We start from the raw sequence: 18,433 nt of genomic DNA on the forward strand, positions 1-18,433 counted from the left end.
ATTGAAAATCACAAAAATGAACAATAGTCCACATGCCGCTTAGAGTTCTCACACGTGCGAGAAATCTCGTACATTAATCAGATGTGGCCGCTAAGGAACCAAAGTATTCGTACTCTTACGTGACTTCTTGCAGTAGAAATTGCGCGCGATAGACAGGCAGACCGCCGACACTAGAAATTGCTTATAGGTTGCTTGGTAAGAAATTCACCTTGTCCATCCATTTCTCTCTTGAACTAGTCCACATGATGTTTATGCCATCCAAACCATTCATACCATGATGCAAATTTCCTGGGCCCCGCAACTGGAAAATCTTTTATATATATATATATATATATATATATATATATATATATATATATATATATATATATATATATATATATATATATATATAACGAGAGAGAGAGAGAGAGAGGTGTACTCACAAGCTAACAAAAAAACAGAGAGAGAGAGAGAGAGAGAGAGATATATGCTCACTTACACCATGATCCATAGCTCAAGTGGTAAACTGAGTGAAAGATACCTCGTTTCAACACCGAGGTCTTGGTATCGATCCCTAGCGGGGGTGGCTAACAGTGAAGTGTGAACTGACAGTGGGGTGTACAAACTAACAAAAAGAGAGAGAGAGAGAGAGAGAGAGAGAGAGAGAGAGATTCTCACTTGTGCACCCATGCCCGTGCACACCTTTGCACATGTGTCATGGGCGTCTAATTCGAACAGATCATGTGATACGGAATCCCAGCGCAGCAACTTCCTGCAAAAGGCTTTCGCAGGAAATCCGCATCCCTCTGTCGGTATCCAGTACGCATCCATTAATGACACGTGCAATTTGTAAAGTTTGTTGAAAATTTAGGTGGGGCCCGCCATGATGTTTTTGAGAAATCTACCCCGTCCATCCATTTTTCCTTATCATTCCAGGGCATTATCCCAAAATTGAGGCAAATCCAAATCTCAAGTGGACCACACCACAGGAAGTAGTGGTGATAATGATTCTCATCGTTAAATATTTTTTAGGGCCCACCGTGATATTTATTTGACATCCAACCTGTAGATTAGGTCATATAGACCTGGATGATAGAAAAAAAAATCAAATATCAGCTTGATCCAAAATTTTGGTAGCCCTAGGAAGTTTTTAATGGTGAGAGTTCAATCAACACTGTGTGGCCCACTTGAGAATTTGATCTACTTCAGTTTTGGATTCATACTATACAATTATTTTTAAAAATGTATGGACGGTGTGGATTTATCACTAACATCTTGGTGGGACCCACCTAGCATTTCAGCGGAAGAATTTTATGTGAAAAGGCTTCTGCCGCATCCTTCGGAGAGTGGGTGAAGAGGCGTGCGAGAGAAGAAAATTTGCTTTTTTAAGCTCGCACTAAGAGCGCCTTCATTCCGACCATCTACCTTATCCGATGGTTGATAGGAAGGTTCGCACATAATGACGTGCGAACCGGTGCGTAACTGAGCGTTCCTCTATATATATATATATATATAGTATTTTGTACTTACAGTTAAATAAAAGTTCTCACTTAATGATTAGTGTGTATTCACACCATTTAAAACGGTGTGAAATATATCTAAAACATATAAAAGCACTTGGTGGACCCATAAAAGTTTTAGATATGGTCGAAACTTGGTATAACTCCTCGTCCAAGTGGGACACAATAGATTATTCGGATGTTTGAATCAAATCTCAATGATCTTATAAATGATCATGAAGTTTTCGATGGGTGGGTAAACCTAAACTATTCTATGGTGTGGCCCACTTATGTCTTGGATTGACCATATTTTTAGGGTCATGGCCTAGCATAGAATGGTGCATCTGATTGATGGTGTGGATTTCCAACACACATCACGGTGGAGCCACACAACTCAATCTTGGGAAGCTCCCAGGAGGTTGACCTCATAGTTACATTTCCCTGCACATACATACATATGCATACACACATGCACACACACACACACACACATAAAATCATAGCACAAGTTGGATATGTGCATAGCATACCCGCAAACCCACCTAATCACTAACTAAGCTCAAACTAACATCACAAAGGCACCCACGCCCATTTTACCTATACCCACGCCTAGCCATATCAGGCTGAGATCCAATATCTTTGAGGCCTATTTGACCAATTGACATCCGTCTTGATGAGAAGAGCAGCCTACATGTTGCCCATACTTACATGTTGTCCATTCGCAATAATTAGTTATGATGCTATATAGATCTAAATGCATTAGAGTGCAATTAGAAAAAAGATGATAGTACACATAAGTTGTTTACATACATGCCCTTAGTAGGTTTTTATAATCGTGTCGGGCACCTTGTCTGATTAATTGGCTGGCTAATTGTGGCCATGTGGCATGCGATAGTTCATTCCCCTAAAAGGCATGTGTAAGGGTCCGTGTCACTGTATTAATAATGAAATGCGTATCATCGAAGAAAGATCAAACGAATATATCTTCGGGTGCGAGTATGATATCTGTGAGTACTAGAATTGTAGTGTCAACATGTGGCGGCTTTCCATTATTTCATGTTACAACACTGAAAATGGATGTAAATCGTTGGTATGCACACGTGAGCAAGTCTTGTTCACGTTCCTTCATTGGCTGAGCAGTGCATAGTTTGATGACGTATTTTGCAAATTTGCTCTTTTCAACTGTCGATACAACGGTTAGTTTAGCCAATCAGTCAAGTGGTTTGATTGATCTAAGTCAATTGGCATTTTTCATTCAAAATGAATATACATAACCATTCTGAACAGTTATAGAAATAACTGTTCGGTTATCTATTTGCAAAACACAGTTTGCCCCAATTGGAAATTTACTTACCAAAGTTTCTATGTGATTTTTTCATAATTGTTGCACGCAAAACCATTAAGACTTGTCAAGTCTTTGGAATCTATTCACCAGCAACCAAGGCACAGCTAGCGGATACATGTTTCACAGCCGGATTTGAAATTTATTTTGATTTTTGGTTTCATTTCAGTTTCTCTCCTACTTTTAATGTTTTTCTTGCATAAAAAAAACTCAAGTAAAACCACGTGACAAAGGAAACAACGGGGATTAAACATCCACCCTCGAAACCTCCTTTCTAAAACCTCCTTCGAGTCTATTATGATGTTTATATGCCATTCACACCGTTCATAAGGTTATTTATAATAGCATGAATTGAAAACACAAATATGTTAACTTGATCCAAAACTTTTTCTCCCCTGAATGTTTCAACGGTGGACATTCAATCCTCATTATTTTCCATCATGCGGCTCACTTTAATTTTGGATCTGCCTCATTTTGGACTCATGCCCAGACATGATTTAGAAAAACGGGAGGGTGTGGATTTCTTAAAAACATCACAGTGAGCCCCACCCAACTTCTGTTAGAAATTGTAGTACAAGTCGACCGGAATCCTCGTACATGGATTGGGCACTACCGTGTCCCTAACTTAGGAAGGGACAAGGGTTTTGAACCCCACTGTGATGTGTGGGTTTCATCCACACTGTCTATTCATTTTATCATATCGCTTTAGGATAAAAGCCCAAAAATGAAGTAGATCAAAGGTTCAAGTGGACCACACAGTAAGGATTAAACGTTATGTGTTAGACATCCACACATGTGTGGGCCGCGGTTATGTGTTAGACATCCACACCATGGATTTGGTGGGTCCCCTCTAGGTTATGGGATATCTCAAAAGTCAGTCCTATATGGAACTCAGGTGGGTCGCACCATCTAAAATTGTGTGAAACATATCTAAAACATCTAAAAGCATTTGGTGGGACCAATACAAGTTTTAGATATGATCGAAACTTCGTATGACCTTTGGTCCAAGTGGGACAAACAATGGATCGTCTGGATGTTTGAACCACATCTCAGTGTGGTCCTATAAATGATCATGAAGTTTTCAATGGGTGGGTAACCTTAAACTATTCTATGGTGTGGCCCACTTATATCTTGGATTGACCTTATTTTTAGGAATGGTGCATCTGATTGGTGGTGTGGATTTCCAACGCACATCACGGTGGGGCCACATGGCTCAATCTTGGGAAGCTCCCATAAGGCTGACCTCATAGTTACATTTCCCTACACATACATACATATACATACACACGCGCACACACACAAAATCATAGCACAAGCTGGATATGTGCAGAGCATACTCGCAAACCCACCCAATCACTAACCAAGCTTAAACTAACATCACAAATGCACCCACGCTCATTTTAGTTATACTCATACCTAACCATATAAGGCCAAGATCCAATGTCTTCGAGGCCTATTTGACCCATTGACATCCCTCTTGATGAGTAGAGCGGCCTACATATTGCCCATACCTACAAGTTGTCCATATATATATATATATATATATATATATATATATATATATATATATATATGCATTATTGGTGCTGAATAGGTGACGACCCTAAAATGGTAATAAGAATGTGAATTCTCTCTCACACCCTAATAGAGAGTAGAGACTTTTTTATATAGATAAAATTATAAATACATACTAAAAATGATTTAGATGAGAATTTCATTACGATAAAAATGAAGGTGGTTTTGAATATTTGATTTTGAATTTGTCTCATCTCTTTATAGGCCCCATCCAACCCAATATCCTATCATGAATATGAATATTGACTTTAAACCAAACATCATGAAATCTAGTGATTGACAATACTCTTGTGAAGTCATCAACAAGTTCGTTCGTTGTGGAGATAAATCGGACATCAAAAGCTACTTTTGAAACCTTGTCTCGAATAAAGTAAAAGTCCATTTCAACATGCTTGGTTTGAACATGAAAATTTGAGTTGGTTGTAAAATATGTTACGCCAATGTTATCACAAAAGTATTGGTGGCTTTCGGAGAAAGATACCAAGTTCTTCAAGGAGAGACTACAACTAAGTTAATTTGGTTGTAGCACTTGCAACCACATAGTACTCAACTTTTGTGCTTGAGCGTGCAATAGTTTGTTATTCACGGAAACTCCAACATATAAGGTTAGAGCCCATAAAGATAGTATAATCTCCAGTAGATTTATGATCATTGGGGTAATTGACCTAGTCTGCATCCAAGTCGGCAAGAAAAGTGAAGAGAGTTGTTTAGATAAAATTATAGACTATTAGTTAATGTAGTTTTTAGATACCAAAAGATTCTCTTAATTGTTGTCCGGTGAATTGTGGACCAATGCATGAATTGACAAACTTTGCTTACACTATATGCAATGTCTAGCTGGGTAAGTGTCAAGTATAATAGCGCCCCAACAGTACTTCTATATAGTGTGCTATCATTAAGGGGTTCGTGAGATGTGACAAATAATTTGGTTGATAGTGCCATATGAGTGGAGATTGACTTTGATTCATTCATATGAGTTCGACAAAGGATGTCAATAATGTACTTCCACTTAGAGTTTTCAAATACCTTAGAATGAAGGCATACTTTACATTGAACATAAATCCGTTAGACATCATCACTTAGTTGAATTTTTTATACCACTAGCTAGAGGATTGTTTAAGTCCATATGAGAACCTTAAAAGCTTATATATTTTATACTTTTGGTATGATTCTATAAACCTTTATATTTTAATTCACCATTTAAAAATACAATTTTAACATTCATTTAGTGAATTAGAAGACTTAATAAAAGTAATGACAATCAAAATATGAACGGATATCATCTTAGAAGTAGGAGAGTATGAATCAAAGTGATCAACTATTAGCTACTAACTTAGACACATATTTTTCAATTAATTCATCAATCTTATGTTTCTTTTTTAATATTAAATTTTTTTCTTTAAGAGATAGGTCAATTAATTTTTACATGTTATTAGTTCTAATAGATTTTATCTCATTTGTGATTGCTTCTTTCTAAAATATAGCATCTTGTGAGTACATAGTATCTTCAAATGTGACAGGGTTACCTTCTAGTTAGGTTAGAAATACATGACAACCATGACCATGGTCATTGACAACCCTAAGCCATATACTTTTTCTGATTTTTGGTTTAGAATGAGGTTCTTGTAGGCCTATAGGATTCGAGTTAGAAAACTCATCTATTTTTATAAAAGAGGAACCCATATTGTTTTTTAATCTATAAAGAAAGCAATTATTACATAAAACTCTACATCTTTATATTCCATTATAATGTTTTCACCAATATCTATTAATTTGCAAGCAATTATTACATTAATACCATACAAGTACATACTAAGATATTCCGATGCCTAACTTAACTTTTTAAAGATCTATTAGCGTAACATGGGCAAAACAACCCTAAAAACCACAATAACTAATAATGGGTTTTCTATCTTTCCACCATGCATTAGGATTATCTTAAATTTATTTGCAAGAACTGAATTTAAAATATAAGTGGCAAAATAAAGATATTGAAACTAAGCAACATTGTCTTCACAAAATTAATTAGTCTTATTTTAATATTTTACTGCCCATTATGTTGAGTAGAATATGTAGTACCTCGTGAATAATATTATCACATTCACAAAAATTATCAGAATCCTTCAAAGTCCATTCACCACCTCACTTTTAAGGACTTTTACTCTTTTCAATTGATTTTTTACTTCATTTTTAAAAATAATGAATTTAGAAAGTGCTCCATCTTTAAAATTAATCAAGTATATACATACACATATAGATTAATCGGAAATGATAATACTATATTTTTTACCTTATCTAATTAGAGTTTCTTTAAGATCATATATATCATAGTAATTTAATCCTAATAACTCATAATTTCTTTATACATTAGGAAAAAAAAAAATCTGCTTACCTTGGACTGGAAGCAAGATTCATACTTCTCAAATGCATTGTTTTCTAAACTAGGGAATACACCATAAGTAGTTATATTTCTAATAGATTTGACATTCATATGATGTCTACCATGCCGCAAAGAGACAAATACAATATGTAAGTAGAAATAATTTTATTCAATTCAACATTTAGTTTGAACATACCAAGTTCATGATTTGTATAAATCTAATCCTTTGTAATAATGATCAACTCATAAATATATGTCAACTTCTCCATGTTCAAAGTTAGTCTAAGACCAAGTTCTTGTAGATGTCCGAAACATGAAGAAAAATGGCTAATGTAATAGCCTTTCCTAAGGTAAATATAAATTCCACATTTCCCTATCCAACCACGTTTGTAGTAACAGTGTTGCCCATCTGAATCTTACTGTAGGTTGTACCCTCTTCGTAGGATTTAAACTAGTGTCTATCATAACACACATGTATATTATCACCCATGTTAATCCACCACCCATTTCATGGTCCCAATTTGATCATATTAACCTCCGTGATAACTACTACAATAGGTGGCGCTCCTCGGTCAGATTTACTTGAGATATGGTTTTTTTTTTTTTTTTACTTTGATTGTTTTGAGTCAGTTTTAGGTTATTGATTTTTCCCTTAAACTTAAAATTTTAATTCTTCTCATTCAACAATTTGATTTTTGAAACTTCATAATTCGATTACCCATTTTTATCTTAAAGCCTTGCCTATCCCTCGATATGAAGATGAATGATGAAAGGTGGTTTTAGAATCTTTTTAAGATTAGGGTAATTTTTAGATAATTGCAGCCACTTGAAGGAATTCATCTAGTTTAATCCCTTCACAGATAATTTAATAAACTATCAATTTCAATTTGTTTGTCTGCTGAGTTACAAACTTGTCATCTACCATTCGGTATTTAAAATACTCTCTAATTGCATTTTTTTTCACACCCACTTCTTCTGTCTGATATGTTCACTAAGTTAATTTTTGAAACGTCATTTAATTCCTTATTTTTATCCTATATCCTTGCTTCTTCCTCGATACGAAGATGAATTAAGATGCTTTCTATGGATAACTCATTGATTTTATGATGAATAGTGTTTTAAAATCTTTTCAATGTGGATATAATTTTTCAATAACTACCATCATTAGGAGTTTATCTAGTTTAATCCCCTCACATATGCTCTAATGAACTATCAAATTCAATTTGTTTGTTTGCTGAGTTACACACTTGTCATCTACCATTTGGTATGCCTACTAACTGCGTATTTGTTTTAGCCTATTTTCTTCTGTTTTATACTTCCTTTTCAAAGAAACCATATTTTAGTGATGTAGAATAATTACAGAATACGTCATATGGTGGATTTGAAAGTGCAACGACTATGGGATTTTTGCATAGATAATCATCTTTATCCCACTTCTAATGGACAATAGATAGCTCCAATTCATGCAAATCCAGCTTCAGGAATTTATTGCATAAGTCGCTTGAAGAGTGGTGAGGTAGAAGAACATTTCTTCCTCCACCTTTTATGATGTTGCCCATCGAAAATTTCCAAATGAATCAACTTATTGTAGTTCGAGGAGTTTCCTGAGCTCATAGGAGCCATCTATCTTCAAACTTGTCAAATCAAATGTAGGGAAATAAACTCAAACATAAATAAATCAATGAAGATTTAGAACTTCACACTCTTTGATGATTGCAAAAGCAATAGAAAATTGCCCATGTATCTAAATTTCTAGCTAGAATGAGACATAAACGTAGTCATTGTCTTTGAGATAGTTTGTGATCCTAGTTGTTTTGACCATTACAGTAGGCTCTTTATGCATTATCCTTAGGATACAACACCTAGCCTATATTTAATCCCCGGCATTCACAAGCCATAGAAAACCTAACACCACCACTCTTCCTTCATATACTTAGTTATCAGAGAGGAGGGTTAAAAATTTCCAATCTTAAGTGTAAAATTGCTCATTACAAATCTTAAGATGCACAAAACCGCTTGTTAACATAATGTGGGCGCACTCCAAAAATCAAGAGATGTTTCTCAAAAATGGATGCAGTCCTATGCAAGTGACTCTGACAAGATTAAGCCCATCCGATTAAGCTTATCATTGTTGGATCCGCGCACACCACCGCGCATGAGTACCATGCATTCGCACCCATTTAACTGATTTTCCCTAAAGGCTGGCCTTGCACATGCTTGAGGAATTGAACACAATGTAGTACTTTTTAAAAGGTTCGAGTGAAAATGCTTTATAAGCACTTCTCACTCCCTCTCCTTATCCAATGTGGACATTAGATTAATGTTTTGCACTGAGGTATTTCAAAACAACATCCCCAAACTCACCAACAATCGACCCAAACCATCCTCTAACGAAGTGGAATCGAAGAAATAACAGTATCCTCTGCAATGGATGGCCTTGCACATCCACATCTTCATTAGCAAAGATAATAAAAAAAGCTCTACACCATAAAACTGCTAAGGATTACATTGTTGCATGTAACATGAATCATATAGGCAAATGCAAAGTATTATAAGATAAGTTCACAGAAACTGTATGACATACAACCCCAATATCATATCACAGAAACATTACTACAAACAATCTCGAACATCATATCATCTAAACCACAACTTTAAATCCAACCTTCTGGAAGAAATGTCAGAAAACAATAATGCAGCTCTCCTTTATCTCACATAAATGAAAATCTAGGCTGTAGACTCAAGAAAAGGGTAGTCGGTGTACCCCACAACTGGATCAAGTGTATAGAAAGTGTTTCTGTCATACTTGTTAAGAGGCGCATTAAGCTCAAATCTCCTAGGCAGATCAGGGTTAGCCAGGAACAAGCGGCCATAAGCAACTAAGTCTGCATAACCGCTAGCAATAGCTTTGTTCCCATCTTCTCTGCCATAGCCTCCGGCTGCTATGAAAGTCCCCTTGAAAGCCTTTCTCATAGGTACAAGACTCTGGGGAGTTTCCAACTTCTCACCTAATGTGACCATCCTCGGCTCGACCATGTGGCAATAGAGGATTCCATACTTGTTTAGTGATTCAGCCATGTAAAGGCCGAGGGCTTCTGGGTTTGAATCCCCAGACTCGCTGTAATTGGAAAAGGGAGAGAGCCTGATGCCGACTTTATCAGCTCCAATCTCATCAACGACGGCCTCGACTACTTCTAGAGCAAAACGGCAACGGTTCTCTAAGCTTCCACCATACTTGTCGGTTCTGTCATTAACTTGATCTTTCAGGAACTGATCAATTAGGTAGCCGTGGGCTCCATGTATCTCGACTCCATCAAAACCTGTATGCATCCAGAGAAAGAATGTGGGCAAGATTCAGACTCACGTGGGCACATCATACAACAATGGGAGAACTGATGGACGGGTGTGGCAAAGGTGGAGGTCAGGTTTGGGTTACATTAGGGTCTGCCCGGGCTCAACGCATTTACCAAACAGAGGAAGTAAACCATGACCCAACTGCAACCTATAAACCATGACCCGAACTTGACCTATTTAGCAAACAGGTCTAGAATTTAAACCCATGGCCAAATTACTAGGTGCAAGACGCAATCAGCTCAACCCATTTACCTTAGCATACCTCATTGTAAGGCCCAATGGTACTGATAAAGCAGGTTTGGAGATTAAACCCCTGTATAACTATTAATAAGCTTCTTATAAGTGGTCAGGTGGGATCCGCCTGAGCCCAACCTGTTTACCTAACGGGCCACATTTTCAGGCCTGATCCCAACTCCCAACCAGATAAGTGCAGCCGACCTGGACAAGAAACAAGTGAACCGGCCGACATGACACATTGCCAGCCATACATGGTCCAAATTTCAGCAATCATGAAAGGGATGCAAGCTTATTTCTGATATTTAGAACAATGTCTGCAGTCACATTACTATGCTGCTCATGTAGAGGAAACTACAACATGTTAAAGATCAAACGAAATGCGATTATTCTAGATGCAGCAAAAAACAAGTGGCCAAAATGGTCTGGCAAGGTGGGACTGTTCATCTGATATCTATGTTTATGGGCCATGATGCAAATATCATATAACAAACAGATAACAGTAGAGCATCATGTCGACTTTGAACCATTGAATGTGGATGGCCAGCCATATTTGTTTTTAATGGCCAATTTGTTTGCACCAATCAGACAAAGTTTGTTTTGCATGGTTATAGAGCTCTGTCCCATCCACTGGATTGAACATGCCATAACTCATTAATTAAACAATACTATACAGATCATTCATAAACTTTTTTAATACGACTATAAACAGAAACTGAATCTAGAATTTTGAAATTCTCTTCTCCCACTGTGGATGAAATGAACCTCTTACCTGCTTCTATGGCATTCCTAGCAGCAACTCTAAAATCGTGGACGACTTGAGGAATTTCATCTGTCCTTAACCGCCGCGGAGGTGAGAACTCTGCAACATCGACACCACTGGCATGAAGATGAGGTGTCAGTGGCTTGTCAGTTGAGGAGATGGGAGCTTGCCCGTTGGGCTGAAATCCTGTAAACAGGAATTAGATGAAATTACTTCAAAGACGAATGAGATGGGGGAGGCCTTCATGTCCTACTAAACCAACAAAAGCATCAACCCAATGATTGAGTAGCAAGAAGATGAGAAATACAAAAAATAAAAACATTTCCACTGGTTGAAGAGAAACAAAAGGTTTCCAGAACTCAATCTGCTGATTAGCGCTTTACAGTACACACATAAGGACCGTTCAAAAAAAAAGGAGACCCACAGAAGAAGGATCCATTTTAAGGGCTCATCGACATCTGCTGCATACTTTCCAGGTGCAGTAGGTCTCTGCATATCATTTCTAGAGCGCAACTTTGGATCAGGTTGAGGATCAACCCAAGCCCAAGCCGACCTCAAGAGGACCCAACCCATGCTGATTAGTGCTTTACATTAGACCCATGAAGGACTGTTCAAAAATAAATAGATAAATACCCACCCATGAAGGATCTGTTTTAAGGGCCCATGGACATCTGCTGCATACTTTCCAGGTGCAGTATGTCTCTGCATATCATTTCAAGAGTGCAACTTGGGTGGGTTGAGTCAGGTCGAGGATCAACCAGAGCCCAACCCGACCTCAAGAGGACCCAACCCACAACCCAACCAGAATTCCTCTATACTTAACCCAAAGTGACCCAACCTGACCCGACCCTGTACAGATAAAGATGCATTAAGTACAAAGTATTGTGTAATAACATTAGGATACTTTATGATCTCTTATTTTAGGCAGCATATTCGCTTGTGTAAATACATGGAATCCACCAATTATCTCTTAAGCTTAGTAGCATTGTTAGTTTGACATGGTATCAGAGCGAAAACTCTTGTCCCAAGAAGTCATCCTTCCTCATGTGACCTCTTAAGAATAACTTGCTATATATTTACAAAGCTATGACTCAAGCTCGCCGTGATTATTTGGTAGGCAAATTAATGTTGCTCAACCAACATCAGTTTGAGGAGGAGCGTAGAGTTAAAGATTGATTAAGTAAATAATATTGTGTAATATCATTAGGATCTTTTATTATATCTTACTTTAGGCAGCATACTTGTGCATTCTCTTGTATAAATACCCTCCATTGGGACATTGCAATACATGGAATTTTCTCCACCAATTATGTCTCAAGCTTAGTAGTCAATGTCAGTTTGACAGACCCAACACAAACCGACCCAAATATATGAAATTATTCCCAAATCAACCCAATTCCAAATCAGTTTGGAGTTGTCCAACCCCAACCCAACCCGAGGACCCTGGCAACCTGATCCAAGCCAACCCAAATTTGGGTTGGGTCAGTCAATTTTGGGTTGACCTGAACCGAAGTTGAAGCTCTAATCATTTCCTAGGCCAACAAATAGTACAAACACAATGAAAAGCCCATCAAGCCAACTCTTTTCCCAAGTTCATTGCCAAAAATACACACACATGCACAGGCACACAGTCACTAGTTTCTGTAGTAATCCTTTGGCTAGTTTCGGTTTATATGTCATGGAAATTAAAGGAAAAAAAGATGATAAAGAAGTTAAAAAAAAAAAACTGAAACAGACCGTAATTACAAACCCTCCCCACATGACAAATTTGGCAAAAGAAAACACCACCCTTCTCATGAACAGCATCCACAATAGGTTTCCAGGCTTCCACCTGCTCTTTCGTCCAAATTCCAGGTGTCTCGGGGTACCTTGAAGATAGGGAAGAAAAATACATAGACATCAGAAAAAACAAATTGCATATGGCTGCACAAGTTTGGGAGACACTATAAAGCCCCAGTGCATCAAAACAATGTCAATAGTGACCTAATTCACCATTATATATTTAATGGGACCCATGTTTCGGTTATCCAAACTATTGATCTTATGGTCAATACCATTACAGGGGATTCCTCAAAATCTGCCAGATTAGATGTTCCCTATAATTTTGATGAGTTGCCTACAAATAGAAGCTTAAGAAAAAAAATACAGAAATGGTTCAGAAGATAGCCAATGGTTCAATGACTAGGATCTTCCAATCTAATCTGGCAGAACTTTGGCTCATCTCCCACTTGCAATGGATCCAACGAAATCAATGAACCATGTGCCCCACTTGCCCAAAATGGCAGCTTAGGATAATTTTCTAGTTCTGATGCATCATGACTCAGTAGTTCCCCGTGAGTTGAATTGTGAACACTCAATTAAATCATGAGCAAATGTAACAGTTTTTTTTTTTTTCTTTTTTACTTTGGAGGGTGAAATATAATGGTATTTTCTAGTGCCGTCTCTCAAAAATAATCATGGTACATTCCTTTCAAGTCCTAATTGAAAGTAATGTGATTGCAGTTTGAAGCCCAGTCCTTATATATGAATAATGAGGATGCAACCATAATTTGGCTATTTCCACATTATTGAACTAATTAAGGAAACTCAATCCAATGCCGCATCCAAACAGAGACTTAGTTATTCCTGTGTAAAGCATAAAACACACATGAACCTCCATGTGTAAACCATCCCCACTGTCCAACCATTGCACATGCTCATGAATCTAGATCACGCAAATCAATGGACCACCAATTTGTTGACAAAGCCTAAATGAGACCACTTAGATGCTCTCAACAGTCTGATCACAGCCTGCTTTGGAGCATCATCAGAAGTTAAGGATGACAACCCACAAAATGAATCCATTGATATGATGGTTTGGATATCGAATTGATGTTATTTTCGGGGCCATCCATTAATTGACAAGTATGTGCACTGGTCAGATGGTAGAGGCGGTTTATGTACATAATCTGGTGATGTGGTATATACAAAAGATTATCGCCTCTTAGTAAGCTAAAAACAAAGACAGAAACAAAAAGAACTAAAAAAAAAAAAAAAGAGAGATAAGTTGCAACTTTGAGTTCTACCCTTGAGCTGTGTCCGATATACCAGTGGCTTCAGCTATTAAAAGGCCCCCTTTGGTGGTTCTTTGAGAGTAACACAAGATGGCATGTGGTTGAGGGACATTTCCATAAGATCTTTGCCTCGTCAATGGTGCCAAAACTACTCTGAAAACGAAATAAAAAAATACAGTTTCTTGGGTTAGGCATTACTGATTCCTGAACAAGTTAGGTAGTTACATTTCCTTTTATCCATCCTCCCCTTCTCACAAGAAAAAAACAGTAAAAATAAGGGCTACATTCGTGTCTTGCAACATGGGTTGCCCCTCAGTCTACAGCCATACACCTGATACACATGTAAGAGATCTAAACGATTAATTCCGTGGAGTCCATCGTCTAGACAAGCCCAATATAACATTATAGCCAATTCATGTCTGACTGATTGGCCTTTTCCCAGTGGAAGTGGACTGCTGCTCATATTTTCTTTTGACCATCCATTTTTAAGCCATCCATTGGACAAACCACATCATCCGAATGGCAAGATTTTCAGGCTATGGAATCTCCACAGCATGGTCATCTGAAGAACCATCTAGATCTCATAGTTTGGGTACCACATACATTCTTTTTTTTTTTTTTTTTTTTTTTTTTTTTTTTTTTTTAAATTATTTTTTAAAATTTTTATTTTTTAAGGAGAAAAAAATGCTTATAATGTGAACAACTTTATGTGGTGGTCCACAAGAGGAGACAAAAGTTCTGAAGAAAAAAGATAACCTTAAAACATCAAAGTCCTTTAAAATTTTAGGGGAGAAGAAAACAAGAGGTCCTTTGATATTCTCTTATCCTAATGGCATCAGAGCATCAGCCGATACAAGAATCAAGTGTATCTTTACCCAGAACAAGTAATTGATTATTGAAAGTTATTCAAATAGACAAGCTTCCGTGTTCCATGTGAAGTTTCCATAGTTTCTTGGAAACTGACGGATTTACTTCTCCACTGATCTCTTCAATCGTTTGGAAATTTCAACTAACTGATTTAATCCTCTCTCTCTCTCTCTCTCTCTCTCTCTCTCTCTCTCTCTCTCTCTCTTTCAAAAGAACAAGGAAAAGATCAAAGGCAACCTCAAATAGCTGGGAGAAAGTCATGGCAACAAGAAGGACGGTGGTGAACAAGGAAAATGCCTGGGCCAAGAGTTTGTATTGTGAGCTTGGGTTTTCAGTTTGCACATGTGAGGCCCATGCTTTAATGATCCAATTATAGGCATGATGGGTCTCAATATGGATGGTCCATGCACTGAAAATCCCCAAGATTTGAAGATACTATCCATCGATCTCTGGCCTTGTTTGGGTTGACTGTGGACGTTTGTTACATTTTCTTTCTTAGCAGATGATTTCTGTAAGTGTACAAAGGGTTACAATTTTCACATCAGAGAGATGTTTGGCTCATTAGCCATCCAAAGCAGATCCAATCATATCAACAGCTCTGATTACTAAACCAAGTGCACCCCCTCGTAAAAACTGAACAAAATAAGTATAATGAACAAACTCTCCACCCAATCATTGTATATAGTATAACCCTAGATTTGAAAATTCAAAGCCTTCTCACTCTGAGAATAAGTAGTAAACAAAACCCAAAAAGAGTTGAGCAGGCTATTTTCCAGGTTCAATGCTTCTTCCATGGAACCAAAACTCACCCAACAGTTGACTCATTTTCTTGGAGAAGAGAACAAGCCTCCCCCCACACCCAAATGGGCGTTTAAGGCAGGTTGTTACAGTTTTAGTCCTCTAGCGAATCATGTTCTGAGGCTGAGTTTTAGTCTGTAGAATTCCACTGTCCTCGGGTGATTGAGGACAAAATCATGGCAAGGAAAATTAACAGATATTCAACAAATCGAATGGAGGATTAAGAAATAAGAGTGTTTTGCTTGCTTCCAAAATAAAAGTAAAAAATCTTGTCATTGAAGAACATGCGAATCAAAGCCAAAAAGATGAAAGCAGTTTCGATCATTTATTTTAGAGGCTGGTTAAGCAAAAATCTCATTTAAACGATACACTGGCAGTCTGCATAGGCAAGGTCAACCACGGAAGCGGATTGGCTGGTGTACCTCACACCAGCTATATAGCTACTGTATTTACATCAGCAAGTTTTGTGGGTCTGATCTTGAGGTATGTGTTATATCCAAACCGTTCATCCATTTTGGCGAGCTTGTCTTAAGTCTTTAGAAGAAAAATAAGACAGATCTAACTATCAATTGGACCACAATGCAAAAAGAAGTAGAGATTGAACCTCTACCATTGAAACCCTTTTCGCAGTCACGGAAGTTTTGGATCAATATGGAATTTGTTTTTCCTTTTCATTCAGGTATTCATGACCTTACGAACAGTTTGGATGGAAAATAAACGTTATGGTGGACCATACGAATTTTTTAATGGTAAAAATCATTATCTCCGCTGCTGCTATTTGTGGTGTGGTCCCGATGATCTTTGGATATGATTTAATTTTTTGTATAATGCTCTAAAATGATCTTATCTAAAAATATATGGACGGTGTAGATATAATAAATACATCACTGTGGAGCCCACGTAACTTTGATCTCCTTAGAACCGATCGCACAACACGGTGCTCGAGGAGCGTCAGTGCTCGTCTTCGAACGACACGTACCTAAAGCAGCTATATAGCCGGTGTGTGGTACACCGGCCAATCCGCTTCCGTCAACTACCTAAGGCCGTCCTAGCAACGAACAATCGTTGGGCATAAACGATAAATTGCCCTTGGCCGGCCCATACATGGTAGACCCCACCTGATATTCAACTGTACAGAACAGAGATCGGACAATTCAAGACGCCTAATTTTCATCAGTGAAGCAGCATGGGTATGGACGGTTTGGATCACGTGATGAGCTTCAGGTGGGGCCCACAAGTGTGTGGAGCGTATACAGTACATAATACGCCGTCGGAGCACCATACGCGTGAAGTAATCAAACAGAGCAAGATTCCGTGCTACCGCCAAACCCAACACACTATAAATGAGAGCCCCTGTCCCCGACTCTCCCGTCGAAAATCATCCGTTCCCTGGGTGGAAGAGGAGGGATGATTTCAGTGTGCTCGATTCCTCCAGCGACCTTCGCTGCCGGCGTCAATCTATCTTTACTTTTTTTATTTAAAAAAAAAAAAAAAAAAAGAGAGAAGAAAAACGAACAAGCATTCTACGAAATTCAAGCTACAAGTAATAAGTACAAACAGACTGAAAAGAAGAAGAAGAAAAAATCCTGTAACGAGATTGAAAGGAGAAGCAGCAAAGATTTCAAAAGAAAGAAAGAGATTCAATCCAAAATCTGAAGTTAGTTTGGAAATAAAGAAATGAAAATGCAGGAATTGGATTAGAAAGAGACCTGTGAGAAAGAAGGAATTTTCCCATCTTGTAAGGAGTTATGAGAGGAATTTGAGACATCTTCTTTCTTACAAGGAGCTTTTTTATTCCTTGGTGTTTTCCCACTCTGAAATGTTTCAATGCGCCTGCCTATTCCCTGGAGATACTAATTTATATAGAGCGCTCCCGATCGAAAGATGTCAGGGTGCTTAGAAGCGTGAAAGAACATGCCGCCGAGTCCTTTTTCAACGACGACGACGGAAGAGCCGTGAAAGACATGCTGATAACGTACGTGGTGACCTCAACACTAGGGCTGTTCACGCGTCAAGCTAGCTCGAAAAACTCGCTCGAGTCAGCTCGGATTGACTCGGCTTGAACGGCCGATTCAGGCCGAGTCAAGCTAATTATTTGAAGCTCGAGTTGAGTTCGAGCCGAGTTCGACCAAGGGGCATTTCAACTCGAACTCGACTCAACTCAAAGCTCGAACTCGAGCTCAACTCAGTTCGATTAATAAATATCTTAAAGTTGTGGGGAATGCGGAGAAAGTTGAAGTGGGATCTCTTTGCTTTCACCCCAACAACGAAGAGTTTGATGTCAGTGTTGATGATCTTTTGAATCCAAAATGGTATATTGTATGGAGCACTCACATGAATAGACATATCATTCCTGAATATGTTGTGAGCTACAAATCGTCAAATCATCTGCAAGGTAACGGAAATTGCACTTATGTCTGAGTAGCAACAATACAGGTGGGTCCCACTTTTTTGTGGTCCCAGGTCTGTTCAAAATCCTATCCATTGAAAAGTATGGCCTTTGTTGATGCAAAAATCTGGTTCGTCTTCTTGGACCTTCGTATACCTGCACGGAAAGAGGACAAAGGAGACCCTGGCTTGAGCAGG

The 18,433-nt window shown here is 38.1% G+C and overlaps 1 protein-coding gene across 4 annotated transcripts; it reads right to left on the reverse strand.

Moving 5' to 3' along the window:
• Positions 1-9,259: 9,259 nt before the first annotated feature.
• On the reverse strand, positions 9,260-17,748 carry LOC131236735 (putative 12-oxophytodienoate reductase 11). 4 transcript variants are annotated; one of them, XM_058234131.1, is made up of 5 exons: positions 17,557-17,748; positions 14,195-14,335; positions 12,867-12,997; positions 11,139-11,315; positions 9,260-10,098 (listed from the first exon to the last, which is right to left on the reverse strand). In XM_058234131.1, the coding sequence occupies exons 1-5, from the start codon at positions 17,613-17,615 to the stop codon at positions 9,506-9,508; spliced, it is 1,101 nt and encodes a 366-aa protein (XP_058090114.1). In that variant the 5' UTR covers positions 17,616-17,748; the 3' UTR covers positions 9,260-9,505. The 4 variants fall into 4 exon arrangements, with proteins under 4 accessions (XP_058090114.1, XP_058090115.1, XP_058090117.1 ...); XM_058234132.1 differs by having other exon boundaries at positions 12,918-12,997; positions 17,557-17,747; XM_058234134.1 differs by lacking the exon at positions 14,195-14,335 and having other exon boundaries at positions 12,918-12,997; positions 17,557-17,747.
• Between the last annotated feature and the right edge of the window lie 685 nt (positions 17,749-18,433).

The sequence above is a fragment of the Magnolia sinica genome, chromosome 2, assembly GCF_029962835.1.
Source record: "Magnolia sinica isolate HGM2019 chromosome 2, MsV1, whole genome shotgun sequence".
Taxonomy (NCBI): Eukaryota; Viridiplantae; Streptophyta; class Magnoliopsida; order Magnoliales; family Magnoliaceae; genus Magnolia; species Magnolia sinica.

Excerpts from the sequence above, each read along its gene's own strand:
- LOC131236735 (XM_058234131.1), bottom strand. The coding sequence starts at position 17,615 with ATGTCTCAAATTCCTCTCATAACTCCTTACAAGATGGGAAAATTCCTT. Across the intron at positions 12,998-14,194 it reads ATATCGGACACAGCTCAAGG|GTACCCCGAGACACCTGGAA; the intron begins GTAGAACTCAAA and ends CCTATCTTCAAG. Across the intron at positions 11,316-12,866 it reads GGGGAGGGTTTGTAATTACG|GATTTCAGCCCAACGGGCAA; the intron begins GTCTGTTTCAGT and ends TCCTGTTTACAG.